The 23,660-nt window shown below is 39.3% G+C and overlaps 2 protein-coding genes across 4 annotated transcripts; both read left to right on the forward strand.

Moving 5' to 3' along the window:
• The first annotated feature begins 1,061 nt into the window (after positions 1–1,061).
• LOC115658651 (small integral membrane protein 10-like protein 2A) lies at positions 1,062–5,377 on the forward strand. The gene is made up of 2 exons (XM_030577908.1): positions 1,062–1,317; positions 5,294–5,377. The coding sequence occupies exons 1-2, from the start codon at positions 1,141–1,143 to the stop codon at positions 5,312–5,314; spliced, it is 198 nt and encodes a 65-aa protein (XP_030433768.1). The 5' UTR covers positions 1,062–1,140; the 3' UTR covers positions 5,315–5,377.
• Positions 5,351–22,726, forward strand: FAM220A (family with sequence similarity 220 member A). 3 transcript variants are annotated; one of them, XM_030577905.1, is made up of 5 exons: positions 5,351–6,213; positions 10,388–10,488; positions 18,821–18,980; positions 20,576–20,756; positions 21,840–22,726. In XM_030577905.1, exons 1-5 carry the CDS (start codon positions 5,374–5,376, stop codon positions 22,007–22,009), a joined length of 1,452 nt encoding a protein of 483 aa, XP_030433765.1. In that variant the 5' UTR covers positions 5,351–5,373; the 3' UTR covers positions 22,010–22,726. The 3 variants fall into 3 exon arrangements, with proteins under 3 accessions (XP_030433765.1, XP_030433766.1, XP_030433767.1); XM_030577906.1 differs by having other exon boundaries at positions 5,351–6,147; XM_030577907.1 differs by lacking the exons at positions 10,388–10,488; positions 18,821–18,980.
• Positions 22,727–23,660: the final 934 nt, after the last annotated feature.

The raw sequence follows: 23,660 nt of genomic DNA on the forward strand, positions 1-23,660 counted from the left end.
AAGAAAAATCAGCACTCTGAAATCATTTCTATTGCTCACTCTGCCACTGGCTTATTGTACTGGGCAAGTCACCACATTTCTGTACCTGTTTCTCCCTCTGTAAAGTGAGTATAAATTATTGCTAATTTATCCTGGAGGGTTTGTGAGAAACTTTTGCAAAGTGTATTGAAAATCCACGGATGAATGGTACTTCAATACTGTACTATTAAAATTTAAATAAAGCTTTGACTAAAGCAAAATGAACAACTTTTCTCTTGGTTTAGGGATAGCTGTCTGGCTGCCTAAGTGGTGCAAAGAATGTGGTTTATTTAAAAAAAAATATTTGCATGGAGAAGTGTTTGGTTGATGTGCCTGCTAGAACGGCTGTTCAGCACTTATAGGTGCTTGTGCCAGAATAAAATGAATGCAAAATATACTTCCGATGAAAACACAGAACAGAGGGATTCAGCCTGGACCTAGGCAGGAAGAACTCAGGGCAACGCTCTTTCCTACTGATGCAGCAGGGCACCCAGGGGCTCACACTGTCAAGCTTTTATCCAGCAGAGTCAAGGGAAGACCCTCCCATAATTCCCTCTGCTTCCCGAATACGAAGACCGGGGCAGATCCTGAGCTAGTCAGCACTCAGCCTGCCCTTGGCTAAGGTAAGGTAGCCAGAGTCTGCGCTGGCCTCGCCCTGCCCGGCTGCCTGTTCTCCTCCACAGGGGAAGGCGGCCCAAGCGCCCCAGTCCCTCCCTGCTTCGTTCCCGCCTGCTCTGCTGGTAAGGACAGTTCTGCACTGCACTGCCCTCCCTCTCTCGGCTTGAAACGCGTTCAGTCTTAATACGCATGCGCCTAATCCTGAGGTGGGAGGCGCTGGGGAAGGAGCTCTTTGCCCAGTTGCTTTTTGGTAGCCCCCGAGCCTGCGTGGCTGCGCCGTGCCGTCATAACGCAAAACCGCTGTGACGTGGCAAGCGGTGGACCTGCGTATGTAAATTTCATAGGTGTCCTGCCTCCTTCCCGTCTCCCCCGTCTCGATCGACGTCCGGGCTCTTTGGGCTGGGGGAGGCTGAGGGGCGGTGAGAGGCCCCGGATCGGCTCCCCAGCGGGGCAGCACAGAGTGGGGGCGGGGCAGTCCGAGCGCCCGGTGGGGGCGGGGTGTATATGGCGGCGGCTCTGTCCGCCCTGCTCTCGCAATCGGCCGCCGCCAGGTCCTACGGGGTCTTCTGCAAGGGGCTGACCAGGACCCTGCTCATCTTCTTCGACTTGGCCTGGAAGCTCCGGATCAACTTCCCCTATCTCTACATCGTGGCCTCCATGATGCTCAACGTCAGGCTGCAGGTGAATGGGGGGAGGGGCTGCATTCTCCGCCCCCGCGCCGGGGGGCTTGCGGGAGGGGAGGCGGACGTGACTCCGCGTGAGTCAGGCCATTGCTGGGGTTACTAACTCTTCCCTGGCAGGTTGGAGCAGGTACCCGCGAAGCACCCTGTGCTGCCAGGGACGGAGGGCACTGTTGTCTTTTTACTCTGACTAAAGAGAAGCTTTTGTGCTCAGTCCCAACTGGAGTGAACGGCAGGTTGTGGCTGTGATGCGTTTTGTGCACATCCTTACCCGTGAGGGCATTCGGCACACAACATTTTAAAACTCTGCACATTTTATTTGTTAAGAAATAAATGCCGAGGCTCCAGCATGGCTGTGGGGCGCACAGGCCACTGGCTGCATGAAGGTGGGAGATCACCCTGCAGCTCTCTCCAGCCCCAGGATATGGACTCAGTGGTGAGGCTGCACCTAACCCTGACACAGCATGAGATAAGGACTGGGCTTGCCCCTGCCTCTCTATGCCGGGTGCACCAGGTGTGGGGCAGGCAGGCTCAACCATGCAGGATCCAAGTGGGGGGGATCCAGGTGTCGGAGACTCTGGATGCAGGCAGCTCAGTGGGGAGGTTTAGATGTGGTGGGCATCTGGATGTGCACAAGCTCTTTGGGGGGCTTCCAGATGCAGGGGCAATAGGACTCTGCAGGGGCTTCCAGGTGAAGATGTTTGGGGCTCAGTAGGGGGTCTGGGTGATGGGAGAGTGGGGCTTGGTGGGGTGGTGGTCTGGGTGCAGCTAATTGGGGGTGAGTGGGGGGAGTCTGGATGTGGGGGCTCAGGCATCAGGATAGGGGTTTGAGTGCAGGGAGCTCAGTGGGCAGTGGTCTGGGTGCAGGGGGGCTCCAGATGCAGGGGTTGAGGTTTAGTGGGGTGGGGTTTGGGTATGGAGCGCTAGGGGAGTTCTGGATATACCATGTGAAGTTTGGCAGGGGTATCTGGGTATGGGAGGCCCAGATGCATGGGGGTTGGGTGGATGGTGGAGCAGTTTCCCGTACCGTGACCCCTCTCCTCACAGCTGAGGAGCAATGGGGGCATAAAGCAGGGGAGGATGATGAGCTTCCTGCAGCTGGGGGAGGTTTCTGGAGGTGGGTCTGACACAGCCCCAGTCATCCCCTTGCAGGGGAAGAGGAAGTCCCGTCCTGTCCTGCCTCCAGCCCAGAGGGGACTAGCAGCCGGTCCCAGCTCAGGGTAGAAGCCACTGGCTGGAGTGTCCCCAGCCCTGTGGTTATTTACCTCTCTGCTGGCTACTCCAGGTGCCTGAAACGATGTACCTGCACTGCTAGGGAGTGGTGCATGACTGGTCTTGCAGCTTCCCTTTTAGAAAGCAATTTTTCTTTGGGGAAGGCAAGAAATCCGCAGGTGACGTGAATTCTGCACACATGCAGTGGCATAGAATTCCCCCAGGAGTCACATCCTGTTGTGTAAATTTAAAAACAAAGACCAGTACATTGTGGTTATGCTGCTATCTGATCCTGCACAGCAGTCACTGTAATAAGCAATAAGTGACTATTATTCCAGTCCTTCAGCTTGCATGTTATCGTGTCTTCTTTGTAGGATACATGCTGTGTTTAGTGTTCCAGTTTCTGTCTGGCTAAATAATTTTATTAGCATATATAGGTTGAAACAAAATCAGCATAACTACCCAAAGGAGCAGTAAAAATTAGTTTTCTGGTAGAGATTAACTTTCAAATTCAAGAAAAATTGTCCTACCAGGAAACCCAGGATAACTTGATGCTTACACTAAAATATACATTTATAAGCTTTTGATTTAAATGTAAAACAAACTATTTGGAGCCCGCTCTTGCAAGATGCAGAGCTCCCTCTATTTCATCCATCCCAATGGGTATTGGAAACTCATAATCTGGGGGGTTGGGCCTTTACACAGATTGTTAGGATGTGAGCCTACTCTCTCACAGAAGGTGGTGAATGTTTTGCTGTTGACTTCACTGGTGACAGAAGAGGGCCTTCACGAGGCAAGCACTTGAACAGCCTTTCATGCAGATCAGGCAGCTACTCAGTGGGAAGGGAGAAGGGGACGGGGGGAAGTGACTATAGAGAAGGTCTCTGAAAGCTTGGTTATGGTATGTTAGAGGACAGATCTTATTACCAGTTGAGACCCATAAAGGATGAAACTTCTAAATCTAGCAAATAGAATAATAAACTGATAGGGAGACTGAATGGACCAGAGGATTGATGATGCCGATATGGAGATGTTTTCTTCTTGCACCTGTCTTTCTGTGCTACAACTCCTTTAAATTTGTATCAGAGGGGTAGCTGTGTTAGTCTGGATCTGTAAAAGCAGCAAAGAATCCTGTGGCACCTTATAGACTAACAGACGTTTTGGAGCATGAGCTTTCGTGGGTGAATACCCACTTCTTCAGATGCATGTGGTGGAAATTTCCAGGGGCAGGTATATATATGTTAGCAAGCAAGCTAGAGATAACGAGGTCAGTTTAATCAGGGAGGATGAGGCCCTGTTCTAGCAGTTGAGGTGTGAAAACCAAGAGAGGAGAAACTGGTTCTGTAGTTGGCAAGCCATTCACAGTCTTTGTTCAGTCCTGAGCTGATGGTCCAGACTTCAAAGAGAAACTGCTGAGCTTCAGTTCATCTGCAAATTTGACACCATCAGCTCAGGATTGAACAAAGACTGTGAATGGCTTGACAACTACAGAACCAGTTTCTCCTCTCTTGGTTTTCACACCTCAACTGCTAGAACAGGGCCTCATCCTCCCTGATTGAACTGACCTCGTTATCTCTAGCTTGCTTGCTAGCATATATATACCTGCCCCTGGAAATTTCCACCACATGCATCTGAAGAAGTGGGTATTCACCCACGAAAGCTCATGCTCCAAAACGTCTGTTAGTCTATAAGGTGCCACAGGATTCTTTGCTGCTTTTAAATTTGTAAACAGTTAGTGATATGTCTGGATACAAGCCATGTGTAGCTCCACAAACAGTATTCAGTTAGTAACCATGGCAGCTATTTCATCCCTGTCTACTGCCTGTGTTGGCAGATGGCGGTCATCTTGTAACATGGTCAGCGTCTTGATTTTTTGCAATATACATTGTAACCCCTAGTCATACTTGTGCAATCAGTTTGCCTGGTAGTCTTTCCTCTGAGTTGCGCATATTGTTCCATGTGCTCTATGTGCCAGTCAGTGTGAATGTTCTCCAGGCACTTAACCCGCTGCTGAGGGCTTATAGTTGTGCAGTTTTTCACTGAGTGCCTTGATACAAAGTTAGCAAGTACAGAAAGTAGCACATGCAAACATGTCTGGGGAAAAATGAAACATTATTAAAAACAGCTCTGATGGACATAATAATTGAGACTTTGCCTCTGATTTTAATGTCCATGTTTAAAAATGAAAGGAAGAGAGACATTTAAAACTGATCTCTGATGTTAAGTCTCTAATCACTTAAATACTGCAATCTTATTGGTTAAAGTAGAGGGTATTGTCATGCAATAAGTTTTCAGATGTCTTATTCGCTGAGTCACCTGTGAGGCTTTCCACCACCCAACAAAGGTAAGTTCTAACTCAGTGAGTTTAAACTGCAAAAGAGGAGAAACCAGCATTAAATGTGCAGCAGAGTAGAGGGACACTTGCTATCAGAGGCCGTGATCTTATATTTTGTGTATAGAAATAACATTTTTTAGAACCTGTTAAAATTAATAGCATTAGTATCCACTTTCAGCAGTGTAGGATAAATCTCCTTGAACATATTCAACGAAAAGAGTTAGGGGGACCTCCTTACAAACTATACTATTAGGTTCCTCAACTACATTCTGCTATTGAGCTATTCTTTTTTTCCTTCATGATATGGAGATCTCTAATAATACCTGGTAATACTGATAATGTTGTTTTGGATATGAAAAAAAGGTGTAAGAGAAGCAATTGAAGATGGAAACTGACCATGAGTTAATTTCCTGTATTCTTTTTCTTTCAGGTTCATATTGAGATCCATTGACTTGTGACTTGCTGTGCTGCAACTAGGGTTAATAATAGTCTGTATTGCTGTTTAACAAAATGCAAAGTTTGAAGGACAGAAGAGCTATGATTGTCTCACATATGAATATGGAGGAGGAAGACGATTTAAACCATGAACGTTTATGTGAAAGTGGCCCAAATAGCCAAAATGAGATCCTTCACCTTCCAGATGTATGTTCCTTGTTGAAGAATTCTCAAGTTGATGTTAATAGTAGCTTACAGAAAGAATTTTTTTCTCTTAAGATCAGGAATTGTTCTTTATTTAAGGCTGTACCTTTGCCTCATATCGGCAAGAAAATGCCGCCTCATTTGAGTGAACCAACAAGGTTAAATTTAAGTGCAGCTGTCTCTTCAAAGGATTCATCTCATCTGCTCTTTTCACCTGAGGGAGGACGACTTGATAAGGTTTTTAACCACTTTGAAAGTACTTCTGTGACAGATTGGCTGGAGAAAGCATATAATTCCATTAGTGACTTGGGTGTCTGGTGTTGCACTGGAGATAATTTTGTACATTTTGCACATTTCTGGCTGTCAGAGCTACAGTACAATCAAAAAAGGCAATTGTTGGAATTAGAAATGAGTATTATTGAGAATGAATTGCAACTTGCATTTCTTGAGAAGTTGGATTCTGAACTGCGACCTTCTGATCTGCATTCCATCCTTGCTTCCTCCTTGAGTGAATATCCTATGGGACTACTGAGCAACCAGAAACCGTGTATTTTCCTTGACTATTTAAATGTCATGTCCTCAGAGCAAACAACTGCACATAAAAAAATGCTTTCAAGTATAAAATATACAACAAATAATCCTCAGGTAACACAGTGGCTACTAGCTGTACGAGCTTTTGCACTAGCAAATCTCTGGCATGCAGTAGTGAAGGTAAAAGCAAAATAATGCTGAAATTTTAATAATGTCTGTTTTTAATATTAGAAAAATATATCTGATTAAATCAAACAGTGCTGAGACAAAGTAAGAGTTCAGGTTTTAGTGAGAGCTATGCAACTAAATTAAATGGCACTTGGAGTTGCTAATAAAACACTCTTGTCTAGTAAGTAATGGGGAATATTATTATATAGAATGCCATAACTTCCGGGCTCAGGAGATTTTAATTTGACTTATTTAGGATTCATGCAGCTCTCAAATGAGTTTCTCAAATTAATGCTTGTCTGGAACAGTTTTTGGCTTTAATTTTACAGCGCTGATCTTTTTTAAGCGTCTGAGCTAAAGCTGTGCTTTTTGACTGGTATTTATAGTCCCCTGTTGGAAAGTTCTTACCTGTAGAATTCAATCCGTCTATCTCAGCACATTTTTTTTTTAACCTGTACTCCAAAAGCTATTGTGTATATCAATTAACTGAGAGATTCTGAAGGTGAGAACTCCAGTGTAGGACATCCTCTCAAAACAGTGGGTTTTTTGGTTTTGTTTTTTGTTTCGTTTTGTCTTTTTAAGAGAAATGGTGTTAGTTTCATTTCAAGAATATCTTGAATTAAACTTGCTGGTGAGCTGTAGACAAAGACCTATCAATGTCTCCCTTATAATGAACTATATTTGCAGGGGGATTGTGTGTCCTTTCTTTAAAAACAAACCTTCGTTATGAATCTTACTGGAAATATGAAGCCTACTCTGGGGGGTGAGGGTGGGGTGTAGAGTAGCTGATCTGCTCAGAGCATTGAGGTTGAGGTGTGCAAAGGTGGATATAAAACTCTAATTTTTTGCATTCTCCTGATCCTGTTGTAGCTCTGTGGAGCCTTGGTCCCAATGCATCCTGAGGGCAGCAAACAGTCTGTAGGGACCAGAAATGTGCAAAACATAGGGCCATGTCCCCTTTTCCCTGCAATGCTGGCAGGCTGGTATACAAATGTTTACAGTGCCTCTGCAACACTGAAAGGTCATCCTTATCCTGAAATGATCCTTCCTAAGCTCATTAAACTCTTCTTTGGACAAGCTTATGCCAGCAATTCTCTGCAAATTAGCCACATTGCGTTGGAGAATTTGGCCCTTAGGAACTGATTCCACAAATCCTTATTCATATGAGTAGTCCTATTGATTTCAGTGCCCCAGGTTATGATTTACAAAATTCTGAAGATAACTCAATACATCTTTAGGCTTCTAGGAGTGAAGAAAAGTTTCTCTTTTTCTTGCTTTCAGAAGTCGTCTTTTATTTGCTTTGAGTCCCACATATGGACTGACTTCTGTGTTTAAAAAATATTTCTAAATTTAGAAAATGAAATAAAATTATGTGCACTTTAAAACTACATATGTAGTTTTAGACCTTAGATCACATGTGTACCAGTTACACAATCAGCAGAGATGTCAGAGTAGTCATACATTATAAATAGTAAACAGCTGTGAGGGAGCTGTTGCTGTATTGGGCAAAAATTAGACTTTGTCCCATAGACTGTAATGGAACTGTTATATGTTATATAACTCATGTTCACTTTATTGTTTTTAGTAAAAGCTCAGAGTTAATTCTGTGCGGTGAGACTACACAGTCAATAGCATTAGAAATCTGACAGTTCTCTAAAAAGTCAAATACTGAGTTGTAGATTAAATTATCAGAAGCTACTTATCTATTATGGGAAAGGATGAAAACTGTTAATTTAGAAATTATGCTCCCTGCTACTTTTCTGGGGCAGGTGACATAAGGTTTTCTTATTTTTAAAGCTATGGATACTGGCAAAGAATTAGGATCTCTTTTCCTATACATTAAGTGTTTCAAAGGTTAGTCTCCTTTTTTTGCACTCAGTTCCAGTTGTGTATCTGCATTTATTGTTGCATGGACATCTAAGAACAATGTACTTATTTGCACAAAAATTGTACTGCAATTGTTTATGCTTGTAAGGCCAGGCTGAACACTTTGTGCCTTAGTTTATCTTTTCTGGCTGCATGTTTCTTACTTAATCATTCCTCTTCTTCTTTTTTGTAACATCACAGTTACTTTTAGAGATGATTTTGATGTACACAAATGTCCAGGAATAAGGAGGAGCAAATGAAGGTGTAAGAAATAGATTCCCACCCCACCCACCCCTTTTTTTTAAACATCATAAAGACAAACCTAGCAAAAACAGACTGACTAGAATGTTTTTACATAAGCCTATTGTAGGGTGCTGGTGACGTATAACATTCCTTTTGAATACTGCAAACAAATTGTTGTTCTGTGAAGGGACTTCTAGTACGATTAATATTGTATACTACAGACCTGATCGTATAGATGTTTCACCATGACAAGACTGTTAATTTCTCTGAGGCCACGTCCAGACTAGGTATTAAAATCGATTTTAGATACGCAACTTCAGCTACGGGAATAACGTAGCTGAAGTTGAATTTCTAAAATCGAGGTACTCACCCGTCTGGACGGCGTGGCATCGATGTCCGCGGCTCTCCGTGTCGATTCCGGAACTCCGTTCGGGTTGATGGAGTTCCGGAATCGATGTAAGCGCGCTCGGGGATCGATACATCGCGTCCAGACTAGACGTGATATATCGATCCCCGAGCAATCGATTTTAACCCGCCGATGCCGCGGGTTAGTCTGGACGTGCGCTGAGTGTGTGGCTTTCAGCCATGATCATGGGATCAGGTTAAACAGTCTGCAATAACTAGACACAGAAAGAACAAGTAGTCCAGTGGCACCCTTAAACTAACAGATTTATTTGGGCATAAGCTTTTGTGGGTAAAAGTCCCACTTCTTCAGATCCTTGGAGTGAAACCTATAGATGCAGGCATTATTATACTGACACATGAAGAGAAGGGAGTTACCTCACAAGTGGAGAACCAGTGCTGACAGGGCCAATTCAATCAGGGTGGATGTAGTCACTCCCAATTATTGATGAGGAGCTCTCTTTGAAGTCTGTTTCTGAATTTTTATTTTTTTTATTTTTGGTTAAAAATTCAGAAACAGACTTCAAAGAGAAACGCAGAACTAAAATTCACTTGCAAATTTAACACTATTAATTTGGGCTTGAATGGGGACAGAGTGGCTGGCTCACTACAAAAGCAACTTTCTCTTGGAATTAATACCACCTCATCAGTTATTGGGAGTGGACTGTATCCACCCTGATTGAATTGGCCCTGTCAGCACTGGTTCTCCACTTGTGAGGTAACTCCCTTCTCTTCATGTGTCAGTATAATAATGCCTGCATCTGTAAGTTTCACTCTATGCATTTGAAGAAGTGGGTTTTTTACCTATGAAAGCTTATGCCCAAATAAATCTGTTAGTCTTTAAGGTGCCACTGGACTCTTTGTTGTTTTTGTGGATATAGACTAACATGGGTACCCCCTGATACTAGACACAGAAAGGTGATTGAATTGTCATTTGTCGTCTCTATGTAATCTTTTAACAACGTTTTAAAGAGTGTTAATTCTGAGTGGGTTAAATCCATTCTAATAAATTAACATGCCTTGAATTTGATTTATTGTAAACCTAAAAGGTAACTTAAACATTCCATCTGAGACTGAAATGAAGGATAGGTTAGTGTGGTAGCATTTCACATGCCATATATACACTGTACTTCAAGGCTGGAGAAGCATAAATCGAAAGCAGTATTCTTATACTACTAGAATTATCTAGTAGAGACTGCAACACAGAAATGTCAGTGTCTTCCCCCTGTGAGGGAGAATTGTAAACCAAAGGGGAGGTAGGCTTTCTTAGATGTGTAATATTTATACACATGGCTACTGTGTACAGTTATGTGTACACCGTTAAAATTTTTTCACTATACCTGATGTGCTGATCTCATCTCAAAAAAGGGAAAATGTCTGGACTAAAAGCATTGAATTGGTTTTCAGGGAGTTTCATGGCCTCAGTAAATCTGTTGTAGGAATCAGTTTTCACACTAAATGCTTCTCTAGGGTTGAGGCTGTCCTAAGAAATCTGTTGTATAGGAAAGAATATATTTTAGTGGGGTGGGTAATTTCGAAAGACTAGAAGATGGCTTTTTTTTTAAATACTTTCAATTTTTTGCTTGCTAAGTTATGGATATCAGTCAGAAGTATTTAAAACATCAAAGTAAAATATAAGACTAGTTACTAAACAACTTAATGCTTTTAAATTCAGTTTTATAAGGCATTGGTCAGTACCAAGCTCGTTCCTGAACTACATATCAAGAGTTCTGTTTCTGCTACTACAAAACAAACAAACGAAGTGGTTAAAGAAAGGTAAGAAAATAAAAAATGTAGTATTGAGAATTATCTAGTAACTTTTTATAAAGACATTTCATGACTGAAGTGGAACTTAAGCAAATACTGCACTGCTGTTTTTAAAGGTCACTTTAAGTATGTTTAAAACAAATAATGAATAATGCCTTGAGCCTTTTTTGTGTGCCTGCAGAGAATTGTATGTATATAGGCAAAACCACAGCCATGTGTTTTGAATGCTGTGTAAACTGTTTTGGCCCTTTTAGTGTTTAAACTTAAAAAGCAGTAGAAACTGTACTAAATATCAAGGCTAGTAGGTACTGGCATTCATGTAAATTATATGTATACCTCACAAGGGAACTATGGGCCCAGGCAAGGAATACCTGCAATATATTGTGGGAACTGCTTGTTGTGGCTAACTTTCTGAGTTTTGAGGAACATAAGTGCTTCGATTGAACTTTTTACGTTGTGTGCTGGAAAAAATATGTGGACGTTCTTCATAGGAGCAGGTCCTTAGCCTCTTTCTCATACTTTTACCAGTTTAGCAGAAAAAATGGTTTGGTCCTGTATACTTCCCTCCTGCCCACATCACTACCCTCATCTGTTTTGGATAGGCTCCTCTATATCTGGTTATCGTAACAAATTTTGACAGTGAATGAACACTGACATCTGTCATGAGAGCTTATCAGAGCTTACCTTTTAGTCTTAGCAGAAATACCACTTCAGTGGTAAATTTATTTTGTTTGTTTTTATTTCTAAACCAACTGCTTTGAAAAACATTTACCTTACAGTCCAAATCCGCACTCCTTTGATTGTTGTGATTGTGAATTGTAATCTTATTTATGTTGTCAGATACTTGTGGCATGAAATTTATCAAGGCCTGCAGCTAGTAACTAAACTAACCATGCTAATTTATGCTGCTTGGGTTTCTTGGTAAGATACTCTGTCATGAGTTTTTAAGAGTTATACTGAACTGTCTGAATAAACCTGGTTGCAATCTTTTTCATAATGATTGTGTTAAATGAGGCATGTTTTATGACATTGAGTTGATCTTTTTTCTATAATACTTGAAAGATGTTGAAGCCTTTAGACAAAGTAACTTTAAAAATAAGTTCTACTTACTAATCTTTAATGTGGTGAACCTCTCTTGAAATTAAACTAAAATCTATCATTTCTCATGTAAAAATACATGATACACTTCCCCAAATAAATGATTCATAGGTCCACTTATGAAAATTCAGAGGATGTTTTCTCTGACCCATTCATATTTACTGATAACTTTTTTTTTTCATGTTAAATACATTAAGGACATGTAGCTACTCGTTTTGACACCCAAATGTCAGAATAATAGCCTGAAAGTGATTGTTTGAACATCATGCTCTAAATTTCAGTCCTTGATTATTTTTTTGGTTGGGTTTGGATTGAGATGTGTTTTGAGGATGTGTTCTTTGTGCCACCAAAACTGCCATTGACATCAAGACCCGGGTTCAGCTGTTCATTAAAGTGATACTGTTAATTTGAAACCCAGTCCATTTCAAAAAGTGATCTAAGGAACTTTCAGGAATGGTATCAGACTGTATAACTGTACCCATTTTTGTTACTACTTTTTAAAATTAAAAAAAAAAAAGTTATGTTTCTCTGGTGTGTGGAAGACCCATACAGACGGGGAAACTGACTTTAAAGTTAACAAACTGAAACAAATAACCAAAAGATTAGAGAACAAAGTTATAGTAATCTTGAGTATTTACCATCTACTGTTATGACAAGTAATTTTTGAAGTTGACAGTCTCTCTTTAAAACCAACTAACGCTAGATTAGTTAGTGCCTGATCTTCACCACTGAAGTCAGTGGGAGCCTTGCCACTGGCTTCAATTGACACAGAATCCATCCCTAAATGGTGGGTAACAATTTAGTTTTCAATGCTTATATGCATGGTAATGTGAATTGTCTTGGCTGTTAATGCTAAAACTCTTACTATAGGCTTTTGCACACAAAGCAACTAGATACTCTTTTTGGTCATTCTTTATGTTGCAGTAAGAGTTTTAAAGAATTGAGAAGGTCTCCTAGAGTGTATCAGCCCAAAAGGACTACAAATGTATCTAAATGTGGCATACCCATTTGGTGTAAGGAAAGATGCTTACAATAACTTTTGTCTATTTGAAACTCTCTTATATAATACTCTAACTCATGAGCAAGGAATTTCTGTAGTTAACTTGAAATTTTTGTTCTGAGTGAAAGCAGGCTTTTTAATATATAGCACTAGCACTATATACACTTATAGAAGCTGATGAATTATGATGCTGCTTACTTACACCATAGGAGGGAGTTAAACATCAAGCTTTTGAATAATTTTACTTACCTAACTGCACAGATTTTTCCAGTACAGTGTTTCAATAGCCAAATCCATTCTCAAATATGCTGAATTTAACTTGCTCCTATGGATTGTTGCTGCAATGTTGTGTAAAAATGTATAAAGTTTAATGCACAATAGCAACTTATTGTGATTGTTTACAGTTGAACGCTAAATGCCAATCAATGGTTTTATCAAACTGTTTAAAAAATAAATAAGTGTTTTGAAAAATAAATTGCTTGTTTTTTGTTTTCTGATTTTATGAACTGCAGTGTAAGATAGCCTGTTACCATAGTACTTAACCAACTTACAAAACACAGGTCATAGTGGCACTGTGGCTGGTATACAAATAAGATCAAGATGCTGCTGTTCTCTCTAAACTCTATCTTAAGTATCCCTTCCACAATGAGAATTGTATGGGAGGAAGGGAGAATCCTCAGTACGCAAATATGAAGACATTGTCCTGGAGAATATGTAAACCAGTTCACAAGAGAAGCAGTGTCTTACCATACAAGTTTGGTTTCTTTAAGAGATAGAATCCAGCCCAGAACTTACACAAAAGATTTTGCTGAGTTCATAATACAGCAAATATTCTCATACTTTGTATTTTTTTTTTTATATCCATTCCTTGCTCATAGGTGATAAGCTATTGTAATACACCAATAATGATTTATCCAAATCCAGGATATTTCCCAACTGATAGGTCTAAATTTGCATAATCTTTACATAATACCCAAGTTCAACTATGGATTTTAAAAATGTATGAAATTGCTTGTTAGGGCTAGGATGGTGCACCATTGTATTGGAATGTGACTCTTAATCACAAGCTACTCTTAACAAGAGCCTGTATGGTACCATGGAAGTAGCTTTGTGTAAGTTACAAAGGCTGAAACAAAAAAGACAGCCCTTTTTATTTGGAGTGATAGTTAGAGGCCAGAACTATAGTTTCAGTCAGTCCATGTGCATGACTTCCATTAAAAGGAGTAGTAATTCTGCATGTGGAAGAAGGAGAGAATATGCCTTCTTATGTCTGGCCCTAACAGGGCTGCAGTCAGGATTTACAGGGCTTGGGATAAATTGTAGAAGCAGAACTACCTCAGTGACCCTATCTGCTAAGGATAGTAGCCTCATGTAATACGCTGGGGTCCTACCACTTTTTTTCTGTCCTTGGTCTCAAAAAAACAAGGAGGGTGTGTCCCCCCCCACACCCCAAAAGAGACCGAGATCAATCTCTAATGACTCTCAAAGGACCAGAAATACTGCAAAACTCCATGACATGAAACTTTCTTTGAGAGGTGGGTGTTGAGGGCTACAGAATAGGCCCTATTGGACTGTCCAGTGCTGGCTCTCTTAGAGATAGCACCTCTCCCTTCTAAACATACAGGTAGAAATCCTCACATGCATCCTCTGTATGCATATAAGGAAGGGATGCTCTGACCCTTTCTCTGCCATGCTTAATGTGGCTCTTCTGTATTCACCAAACCACTCACCACTTAGCATCTTGACTTTAACTTCTGTTCCTCTTGCTGAATGACTTCTTCGGGATCAAGCTAATTTTGAATATCTAGTCACTTTACCAGATTTGCCAAAATTACATTTCCAGGTTTGCTGATTAAGATACTTGAACTAACAACTTTACTCCCTCCTCTCCATCTTTTCCTCAGTCTTAAACAATATCTGTTGTAAAATTTATATTTAATTCAAGATCATGATTTCAACATCAAGTGGAAATGGAAAGCTACCACCACAATTACTACTAATTGACAAAGCCACCCCGAGTCATCACTACAATTATTACTAAATTACACCAGGATTGACCAGACATGGAGAACAAAATGCCTTCCTGGCTTTGGTGAGGAATGTCATAACTTCTGCAGGTTGGAGGACACTCTGAGGAAAATATGTTGCTGCTGTTCTATGTGCTATATTTATTCTGTAGAAAAATAGGACTTTGGTCTCCAGGGCAATTATGGCACCCTTCTGGAGCACAAAATTCACATTTACAACTAAAACTTTTTTTTTACTGAGTGAGGGAGAAGGCTATTGAAACAAAGCAGCAAAGGAAAGGAAAAAATTAATACAGAAATGTCCTAACAAAGCATATAGTAATGTCACAACTTTGCCATTTTTATATATGTATATAGTCATATTTTCATAGTGCTGTAATGTTAGTGAAAATCCAGCTTTTTTGTCTACTGTAACTTTTAAAAGTTTGGTTCTCTTTCCTTCATGAGTCTGTGAGTTGCAAAAGTCAAGCTTTCTGCCATTTGCTCCTTTTTGTGCCATTTAGCATCACTTCAGCTATGGCTGCAGGAATGTACACTGCTTTGGAAGCAAAGTCATGTGCAAGTCAAACCTGATGCATTACATTCACTGTTTCTCTTTTGTGGAAAAAGCCATGGTTAGCAAAATGCTGCCTTTGAAACAGCAGAAGGAGCTCATGTTTGACATATGATCTAAAGTCTCCAATAACACACTGGCTATTCCCAGGTCATTTCTAATGCAATTATAGCAGGATTGTTCTTTAAAAATCACCTGCAAAAGAAGTTGAAGAGATTTTTTTTCTTCTTCACTGAGCCATAAAGAGTCTGAAAGCTGGTGCATTTTTTTTTTAAATAAATTCAGATTTTTATATGATATGGAACTCTGGCCTCCTGATGTCAAAATTCTATCAGTCAGACACAGCTAAGCAACTGAGAAAAGGGAAAATTAATGTAAGTATATAAAACTTTAAAGTCCAATAAGCGCTTGTGAGAGAGGCCACCTTTACTAAAGATCCAATCCTCCAGCTTCTTCAGTTAGGCAGTGACAGAGTTTGCCTAATCAACATCTGAGATCACTACAAAGTCCTACAGCAAAAATAGGGAAAGCTAGATGTGACTTTCTGGATACTTCTAAGCTGAATAAACAAGCAAAGAGAAAAAAATCTCTTCAGTTCTTTTTGCATTATAAAGAGAAAATGGGCAAGAACCAATTTTAAACGAATAATTTGCATGTTGCCTTTGAGGGGGAAAATTTGAGGTCTTATTGTCAACCTGTTTAGTGCTTATAAATTTTTTTGAAATTTTCTGAGTTGTAAGAAGTGCAAAGTTTTTTTACAAATATTGTATCTAAACATATTGAAAGATTATGTATTCCTTAACCTCTTAACTCAGGCTTTAAAAACCCACAAGTTGTAACTCATCTAAAGCTCTGTTTCCTATTGAAAGGGTTCACAAGAGCAAAAGAGAAAAGAAGAAAAAATCCTGAAAGACGCATGCTTATCTGTTGCTCACTGAGCAAAAAGCCCAAGTGCCACAGACCAACCATCAGAAACTTTGCTCTCATTTTGAGCCGGATGGTGGAGACTTTAATTGCTCTGATGAGCAATTACTCTCGCAAGTCATCCGTTCTGAGGTCTGTGAAACTGCTTGTGCAAGTAGCTGCTCACTAGAGTAAGTAAAATTTCTCAGGCTGGACTTTTTACAAATTAAAAATCTTCTCTAGACCAGCAGCCCCTCAGTAGGGGAGTCAACCTTATCCATGTCTGCCTTTTCTTGTCTACCTTTCAAATCCAATATGCACACTGGTGACACACAAGGATAAATTTCCTGCCTAGTGGCTTCCTCAAGGATTGGAGCAGCACTATCATTTCTTGTTTCTGATCTTTGCTCGTAAGGAGGATTCCCTAGAGTGAAAGAAACAAGTTATGAAAATTGCTTGTTTTTGTGTCATTCAAAAAATGCTACCATTTCTGGTCTAGGTCATGGACTAATCAGTCTGAAGCACTTAACTGCAAAATCTTCCTTGAAGCCTCGCCCCATCCAGGTGATTTTTTTTCATTATTTAAATTATATATATAATTAAATATTTTTTAAAAACAGACTTTTTAATAGTGCTCTCTAGTCTTTTCCTAAAGGCTTGCCTGCTGTGCCCCTTCAGCCAGTTATTTTGAGCCAGGTTTCTGGATGATGATCTTTCTATTAGGCTGAAAATATGAGGATGTTACATAAGTTAAACTTGCCTGTCTCTCTGTCCTACATTCCTCTCTGGCTCTTGAAAGGAAAAGTAATCAAGGCAGACCGATATAAGTTAAATGTTCAGCCTCCTGTCATCTTATGCCGCCCTCCTGCTGCTTTTGAGTGATAGCGTTTGTACAGACTGTAGCACTTTCCAAGTCCTTCCAGTCTAGTGCCTGCGTCCTCTCCACAATTTGATGGTCGATTCAAAAACTCTGTGACCTATATTGTTACCACTGCTGAACATGACTTTCATAACTCTTCTTACTTCATGCTTTCCTTTTATGCTCAGTCATTCATTTGTAGTTGGTAATTGTACCTTCTGATCACACTCTCTCCTTTGGCTCAATTACTTGCAGGTGTCAGCAACCTCCTAGCTTGTGGGAGTTGTCATTTCAGGATGGTTTTTATGGGCACTTTGTCAAGCTGTTTTTGGCACTTGTTCAATTTTAAACTCATTCTAATGTGTCTTGTTCTAGTATCCAGAACATAGAGACTCATTCAGACTACAATGGCTATCTCTTTTATAGCAAGTGCTTTAGGCCCCTTTTTAAAATTTGTACTGTTAAGACAATAATATCTAAAACCATTTTGCTGTTTGCAAATGGCTACTGTTACTATCATTATTATAAAAAATGTTTTTATTAGTGAAAATACCTGATGAACCTTTGTTAGCTATGTACACTTGATATTCTTCAACTGATGGTCTGCTTGAGAAGGTGTTGCACTTCAGTTCCTAGCAGAAATTCCAGGATTGACAAATTATTGACTTATTGACAATTTTATCCCTTTTGCTAAACCCAACAGTCTGAAAATCTGATAGGAAAGGAACACTTCTTCTATGAATGAGCTGTTACCTGAATTAGGAAATTAATTTTTAATTGCCATTGGCATCAACCTTGCTTAAAAAGGGATATAACTTTGGATACTGGCAGAATGGAAGCCTAAAGTAAGAAATTGTAAACAAGTTTGGATCATGCTTTAGAACTAGTTTCATTTTAATAATCTTAATGTGGAGTTTAATTTTTTCTTGACAATTACAAAACTGTGTTCTTGTTGCTTTAACACTGGTTTAAAAATCTCTTAAATATGGTGTCCATAATGGCAGTCAATCAAAGAACTGGAAGGGACCTCGAGAGGTCATCTACTCCAGTCTGCTGCACTCATGGCAGGACTATTTATCTAGACCATTCCTGACAGGTGTTTGTCTAACCTGTTCTTAAAAATCTCCATTGATGGAGATTCCACAACCTCCCTAGGAAATTTATTCTACTGACAGGTTTCAGAGTAGCAGCTGTGTTTAGTATGTATTTGCAAAAAGAACAGGAGTACTTGTGGCACCTTAGAGACTAACAAATTTATTTGAGCATAAGCTTTCGTGGAACGCATAGAATGGAACATATAGTGAAGAGATATATAAACATACAGAGAACATGAAAAGGTGGGAGTTACCCAACCACCTGTCCCTCTCAGATTTAAAAAGAAAAATAGCAGTATGGCAGTACTTGAGGGGATGAAGAAGAGATTGCATGTATTAGAACAGGAGCTCTCCCTTCACCCAATTTCCCTGTTGCCAATTATGGAGTAATTAAAAGCTTTGGTCAACCATGACTATATAAATACAAATAGTGGAAAAAATAAAAATTCACTGTCACATTTAAGTTTAAGCACGTCAGAAATTAACAACTGACATACATAACAGTTAAATGCCCAAAGTTATAGCATACTCCATAGACTTACACAGTTATAGAAAACCACTAAAAATCCTCATAAGTTTATAAAATGCCTTCCCTTCCTATTTTTTAAAATGGCTTATTTTATAATGGACTTTTGGTGACTGTTTATATAAGATTTTTAATGACTGCCTTTCTCAATTATTAGAAAATTATATAGAACTGTAAACAACCATTGGTAATCAACCTATTACAAACTTCCATGCATTATTTTTATCATTTTATCATTCTTATGAAGAAATGTTACATATATTTTTTTTCTTCTTCCTCAGAGCTCTACACAGTGTCCAGCTGGGATATGCTGATGTCTTGCATTATCTTATTATAAACCAGCAGCTTGACCTTGGTGCAGTAGATGAAAAAAATCGAAATCTCATATTTTTAGCCACTATATATGACCAACCAAAGATACTGGACTATTTTCTTGACATGGTCAGTTGACTGAAAAAGTTACATTAAATACAAAAAAAAGTATTAATTAGGAACTCTAAAGGGTTTAACACAAATTAGTATGGCTAAAGGATGTGGGTATAAAAAATTAATCCAGAGCTCCTTAATTTGATTTTTTTAGTGCAAAAGACTCAGATTCTGCCCTGCTCTTGAGTCACTCCACCAGTGATTGCTATTTTGCAATCATATTTTCCTATTCTTAAAAATGTTCACTCTCCTCTTGTATGGAAGAACCACAAAATTAGGGGAAACTAATTATATGTAAAGGTCTGTCAAATGCATAAATAAACAAGCTAAAACAGAGGAAAATAACTTTTTGCTTTCTATTATTTCCGTTACATTTAGCTGTTATCTGGAACCAGGGCTGCCGAGAATGGGTTCCGGCCCTAGTGAAAAATTTTTTTGAGCCCCCCAGCAATGGCGGACCGGCTAAACGGCCGGGGAAGCCGGGCCCTGGTAATTTGTACCAGCTTCCCTCCCCTCTGGTCGGCCCTGCCTGGAACAATAATAGTTTAAAAATATAGACAGAAGTGTTACTTAATTTGCCTTGTTCCCAAGTGTCAGTGAGGGGCACATTTAAATAAAAGAAATGGAAAATTAAACCCAGGTGTTGATTATTAGTGGGAGTGGGAAATAGACTCCAAACTCCAGAGCTGAGGAATGGGGTTGTGAAGTCCTACATTAAGTTATGGTAGTCATCTTAATGAGTAGAAGCTGACAGGTCTTGGAAGTGCTTTATGTGCTTCTTGGACTTTCCCAGTTTGGGGACAAATTTGGCACCAACTCTGGCTATCGAACTTTGTGGCATCACACATAAACTGTTGTTTTCTTTGGCAATAGTGGTTTCTGAGAGATGATCTCAGCAGGCCCAAAATATTATTGTTAATTTTCATTTTAAAAATTACATGGGAAGTGAATTTGCTCATGAAGCGAAAGACTGGTTGCAAAGAAAATTGATGCCCTGTTTGTTTAGAGTGTAAGCTGTTCAGGTCAGGGCCTGTCTCTTACTTGATCTTTGAACAGCTTCTAGCACAATGGGGTCCTGATTGGGCCAGGCCCCCTAACTGCTATTGTACATAATATTTCCACAGAAGAGCTACAGAATTAGTGCAGGTTTTCCCACATTATTATGCTGATGATGCCTCCAATCTATGTGGAAGCCCACCTTGAGAGAAGGTTCTTCAGTCTTCATGTCCATTCAGTTCTGAGCCTACCTTCTGAGGCTAGATGTTTCTCAAACAACTTGGTGACAGACACTGTAAAAGAACCTAGAGAGAACAAGAGTTCCACTTAGAGCTGACTATTGAATTAGGCTTGATGTCTCCACTAAGAAGGGGACTAAAAATCACTGAGTAATTCCACGCAGGTAGCAGCCATCAGATGGTTGTAATGACTTTTGATCACTACAGGTTTGGAACACATCTGAGCCTGTTACCCAGAGATAAAAGGCTTTATGTTTTATTAATACAGAATATGGAGGAGGAGTTCTATGGTCTGAAATATAGCTACTTTTCTCATTGTAAATCTGTTTTGGTTGTTCAGCTCAAAAATGCTTTCCTGATTATTTTTTGTTCTAGGGACTTCCCATACCTGATGTAAACCACGCAGCAGAAAATGGAAACACACCACTCCATGCTGCAGTGAATACTGGAAAAATGCACCTTGTATCTTTGCTGCTGCATTATCCTGGTATTAATGTGAATTTCCCAAATCCCCAGTGTGATGGAGCTACTGCTCTACATCTTGCTATTGTCTATGGTAAACTTTCTCACACATCATATTTTCTATGGTTGCTGTCAGACGTTTAGACTTCTAAGAAGACTCTATTTTTAAACACCAGTATATGTGGCTTTATAATGTAAAAACAGCAAAGAATGTTGTTGGATTTTTTTTTACTTTTTCAGTTGACCATTCAGTACTTATAGTTAAGGAATCAAATGATTGCTTAAGTGATTAGGACCTCTTTGTCTATTTTAAAATATATGTATCTCAGCTCTGGTAAATCTGAGTGAAATACAACCATGTTTTGAAAACGGATGGGGGAGTAGTTTGTACAAAATATGGCATAATATTCCATGGGAATATTAGTGGCTAGGAAAAAAAGCCATATCAGGAAACTGTTCTCTGCAAATCTTGGCTTGCAAAAGTTTGCAGGATAGACCAAGACATTGTGAACATAAGGATACACAACGGAATGTCCTAAATAATATTTTATGGAAGGATTAGTCTGTGAAGAAGAAAAAAGTTATGTATCAGGCAACTTGCAAAAGGTTTTTCCTGTGTGTGGAGGAGACTTTTTGATTTTCTGTTTATTGAAGAATTGTTAGTCATCTGCAGATTTTTATAACTGGACTTAGTACATTTTTGTTTTTATGACGTACACATTCAGAAAATACGTGTCATTCCCTTATTCATCACAGCATGTTTGATATATCTTTCCATTTTGAGTGTGCTGCTAGCATATGATGTTAGACCTGTTCATCTTTATTATATGTTTTTAACAAAAGCAGGTTGATCAATTCTGTTAAAATGTTCTAAGTTTTTATTACTAAAAAACCACTTTCCCAGAATCTCCTAAAATTCTGTTTTCTTTTTTAATTTATACTCCAGGAAATGGATATATGGTATTCTGTGCAAATTTATTGTTAAAACAATATTATTGGAAATCATGTATGTTGTCTTAGATTGTATTGGGAATTAAAATAGTGCATTTACATTTAAATAGATATTTAAAATAGGTGAGGTAATTTTGTTTTTCCACAAAATAAAAGAAATATAGGTGTGATATTAACGGAAGTCTTTGGACTCCAAAATCCTCTTCACCATCTTTGTTTCATCTAGGGTACTTGGGAATTTGCTATTTATTGCTGAATGCTGCAGCTGATGTGGAAAGCCCCCTGGGAGATCTAACACCTGTGCAACTTGCTGAGAATTTTGGTAATGAAACTATAACTAAATTCATAAAGATGCATATTAAAAAACTGAAACTTGAAAATAAAATGTTTGCCTGATGATGTAAAGCATAATAGCATTTTCCAATTTATCTATTTTAATTTTGTACATTACACCTATTTTAAACTTTTGACATTACAGTACTGCTTTTACCTGAGACATGGCAGCTTGCTAACATTAGTTTTTAGTGGTAAATTCTGCTATGCAGACCTGTAAGTTTTTATATCTTAGCCCTCTTCCTTCTGTTATTTTATCCTCTTCCTGGTTTTGTCTGTTCTCAACCAAACATATACATGAAAGGATACATATAATCTCCTGCATAATAAAACTGACAATGTTTAGTTTTTAGGTATAAAAATACTGAGAATATTGATTTCAGTTGTACTAACACAATGAATCATATTTTTAGACCGTTATCAATTGAGATGTTCATCAATTTGGCTCCTAAGTATTTTCTGGATTATTTATGTGTGACATTTTTTAAGACAAGATTTTAAGAAGTGACTAATGATTTTTGGTGTCACCAAGTATTTGAGTGCCCAACCTGAGACCCCTTAAAGGAGCTGCATAATCAAAGTGCTGAGCATTCACCCTCTGACGATGTTTAATGTTTTAATGTTTTTTATATTTTAATGTTTAAATTAAGAGAATCTATTTCTTGTATATCGTATGCTTGAGATCATAGAACTCCCATTCTAACTCACATTCTTATTTACAATGTCACCAGAAAGTGAAAGCAGGCATTTGCATGGGATTTTTGTAGCTGGCATTGCAAGGTATTTATGTGCCAGATATGCTAAACATTCATATGCCCCTTCATGCTTCGGCCACCATTCCAGAGGACATGCTTCCATGCTGATGATGCTCATTAAAAAAATAATGTGTTAACTACATTGGTGACTGAACTCCTTGAGGGAGAATTGTATGTCTCCAGCTCTATTTTACATACATTCTGCCAGAAGCTTGGAATGAGCGACAGAGGATGGATCACTTGATGATTACCTGTTCTTTTCATTCCCTGTGGGGCACCTGGCACTGGCCACTGTCGGACAACAGGATACTGGTCTAGAAGGACCTTTGATCTGACCCAGGTCATTCTTATGTTCGTATATTTCCTGTTATAGTAGTCTTGGATGATGACTCAGCACATGTTCATTTTAAGAACACTTTTGCTGCAGATTTGACAAAATGCAAAGAAGGTACCAATGTGAGATTTCTAAAGATAGCTACAGCACTTGACCCAAGGTTTAAGAATCTGAAGTGCCTTCCAAAATCTGAGAGGGATGAGGTGTAGAGTTTGCTTTCAGAAGTCTTAAAATAGCAATATTCCAATGTGGAAACTACAGAGCCCTAACCACCAAAAAAGAAAATCAAACTTCTGTTGGCATCTGCCTCAGATGATGAAAATGAACATGCATCGGTCCACACTGCTTTGGATTGTAATCGAGTAGAACCCATCATCATCATGGTCACACATCCCCTGGAATGGTGGTTGAAGCATGAAGGGACATATGAATCTTTAGCACATCTGGCATGTAAATATCTTGCGATGTTGGCTACAATAGTGCCATGCGAACATCTAGTCTCACTTTCAAGTGACATTGTGAATAAGAAGTGAGCAGCATTATCTTCTGCAAATGCAAACAAACTTGTTTGAGCACTTGGCTGAACAGGAAATAGGACTGAATGGACTTGTAGGTGCTAAAATTG

Source organism: Gopherus evgoodei, chromosome 10 (assembly GCF_007399415.2).
Source record: "Gopherus evgoodei ecotype Sinaloan lineage chromosome 10, rGopEvg1_v1.p, whole genome shotgun sequence".
NCBI classification, from domain to species: Eukaryota; Metazoa; Chordata; order Testudines; family Testudinidae; genus Gopherus; species Gopherus evgoodei.

Excerpts from the sequence above, each read along its gene's own strand:
- LOC115658651 (XM_030577908.1), top strand. The coding sequence starts at position 1,141 with ATGGCGGCGGCTCTGTCCGCCCTGCTCTCGCAATCGGCCGCCGCCAGG. Across the intron at positions 1,318-5,293 it reads TGCTCAACGTCAGGCTGCAG|GTTCATATTGAGATCCATTG; the intron begins GTGAATGGGGGG and ends TTTTTCTTTCAG.
- FAM220A (XM_030577905.1), top strand. The coding sequence starts at position 5,374 with ATGCAAAGTTTGAAGGACAGAAGAGCTATGATTGTCTCACATATGAAT. Across the intron at positions 10,489-18,820 it reads AACGAAGTGGTTAAAGAAAG|AGCTCTACACAGTGTCCAGC; the intron begins GTAAGAAAATAA and ends CTTCTTCCTCAG. Across the intron at positions 20,757-21,839 it reads ACATCTTGCTATTGTCTATG|GGTACTTGGGAATTTGCTAT; the intron begins GTAAACTTTCTC and ends TGTTTCATCTAG.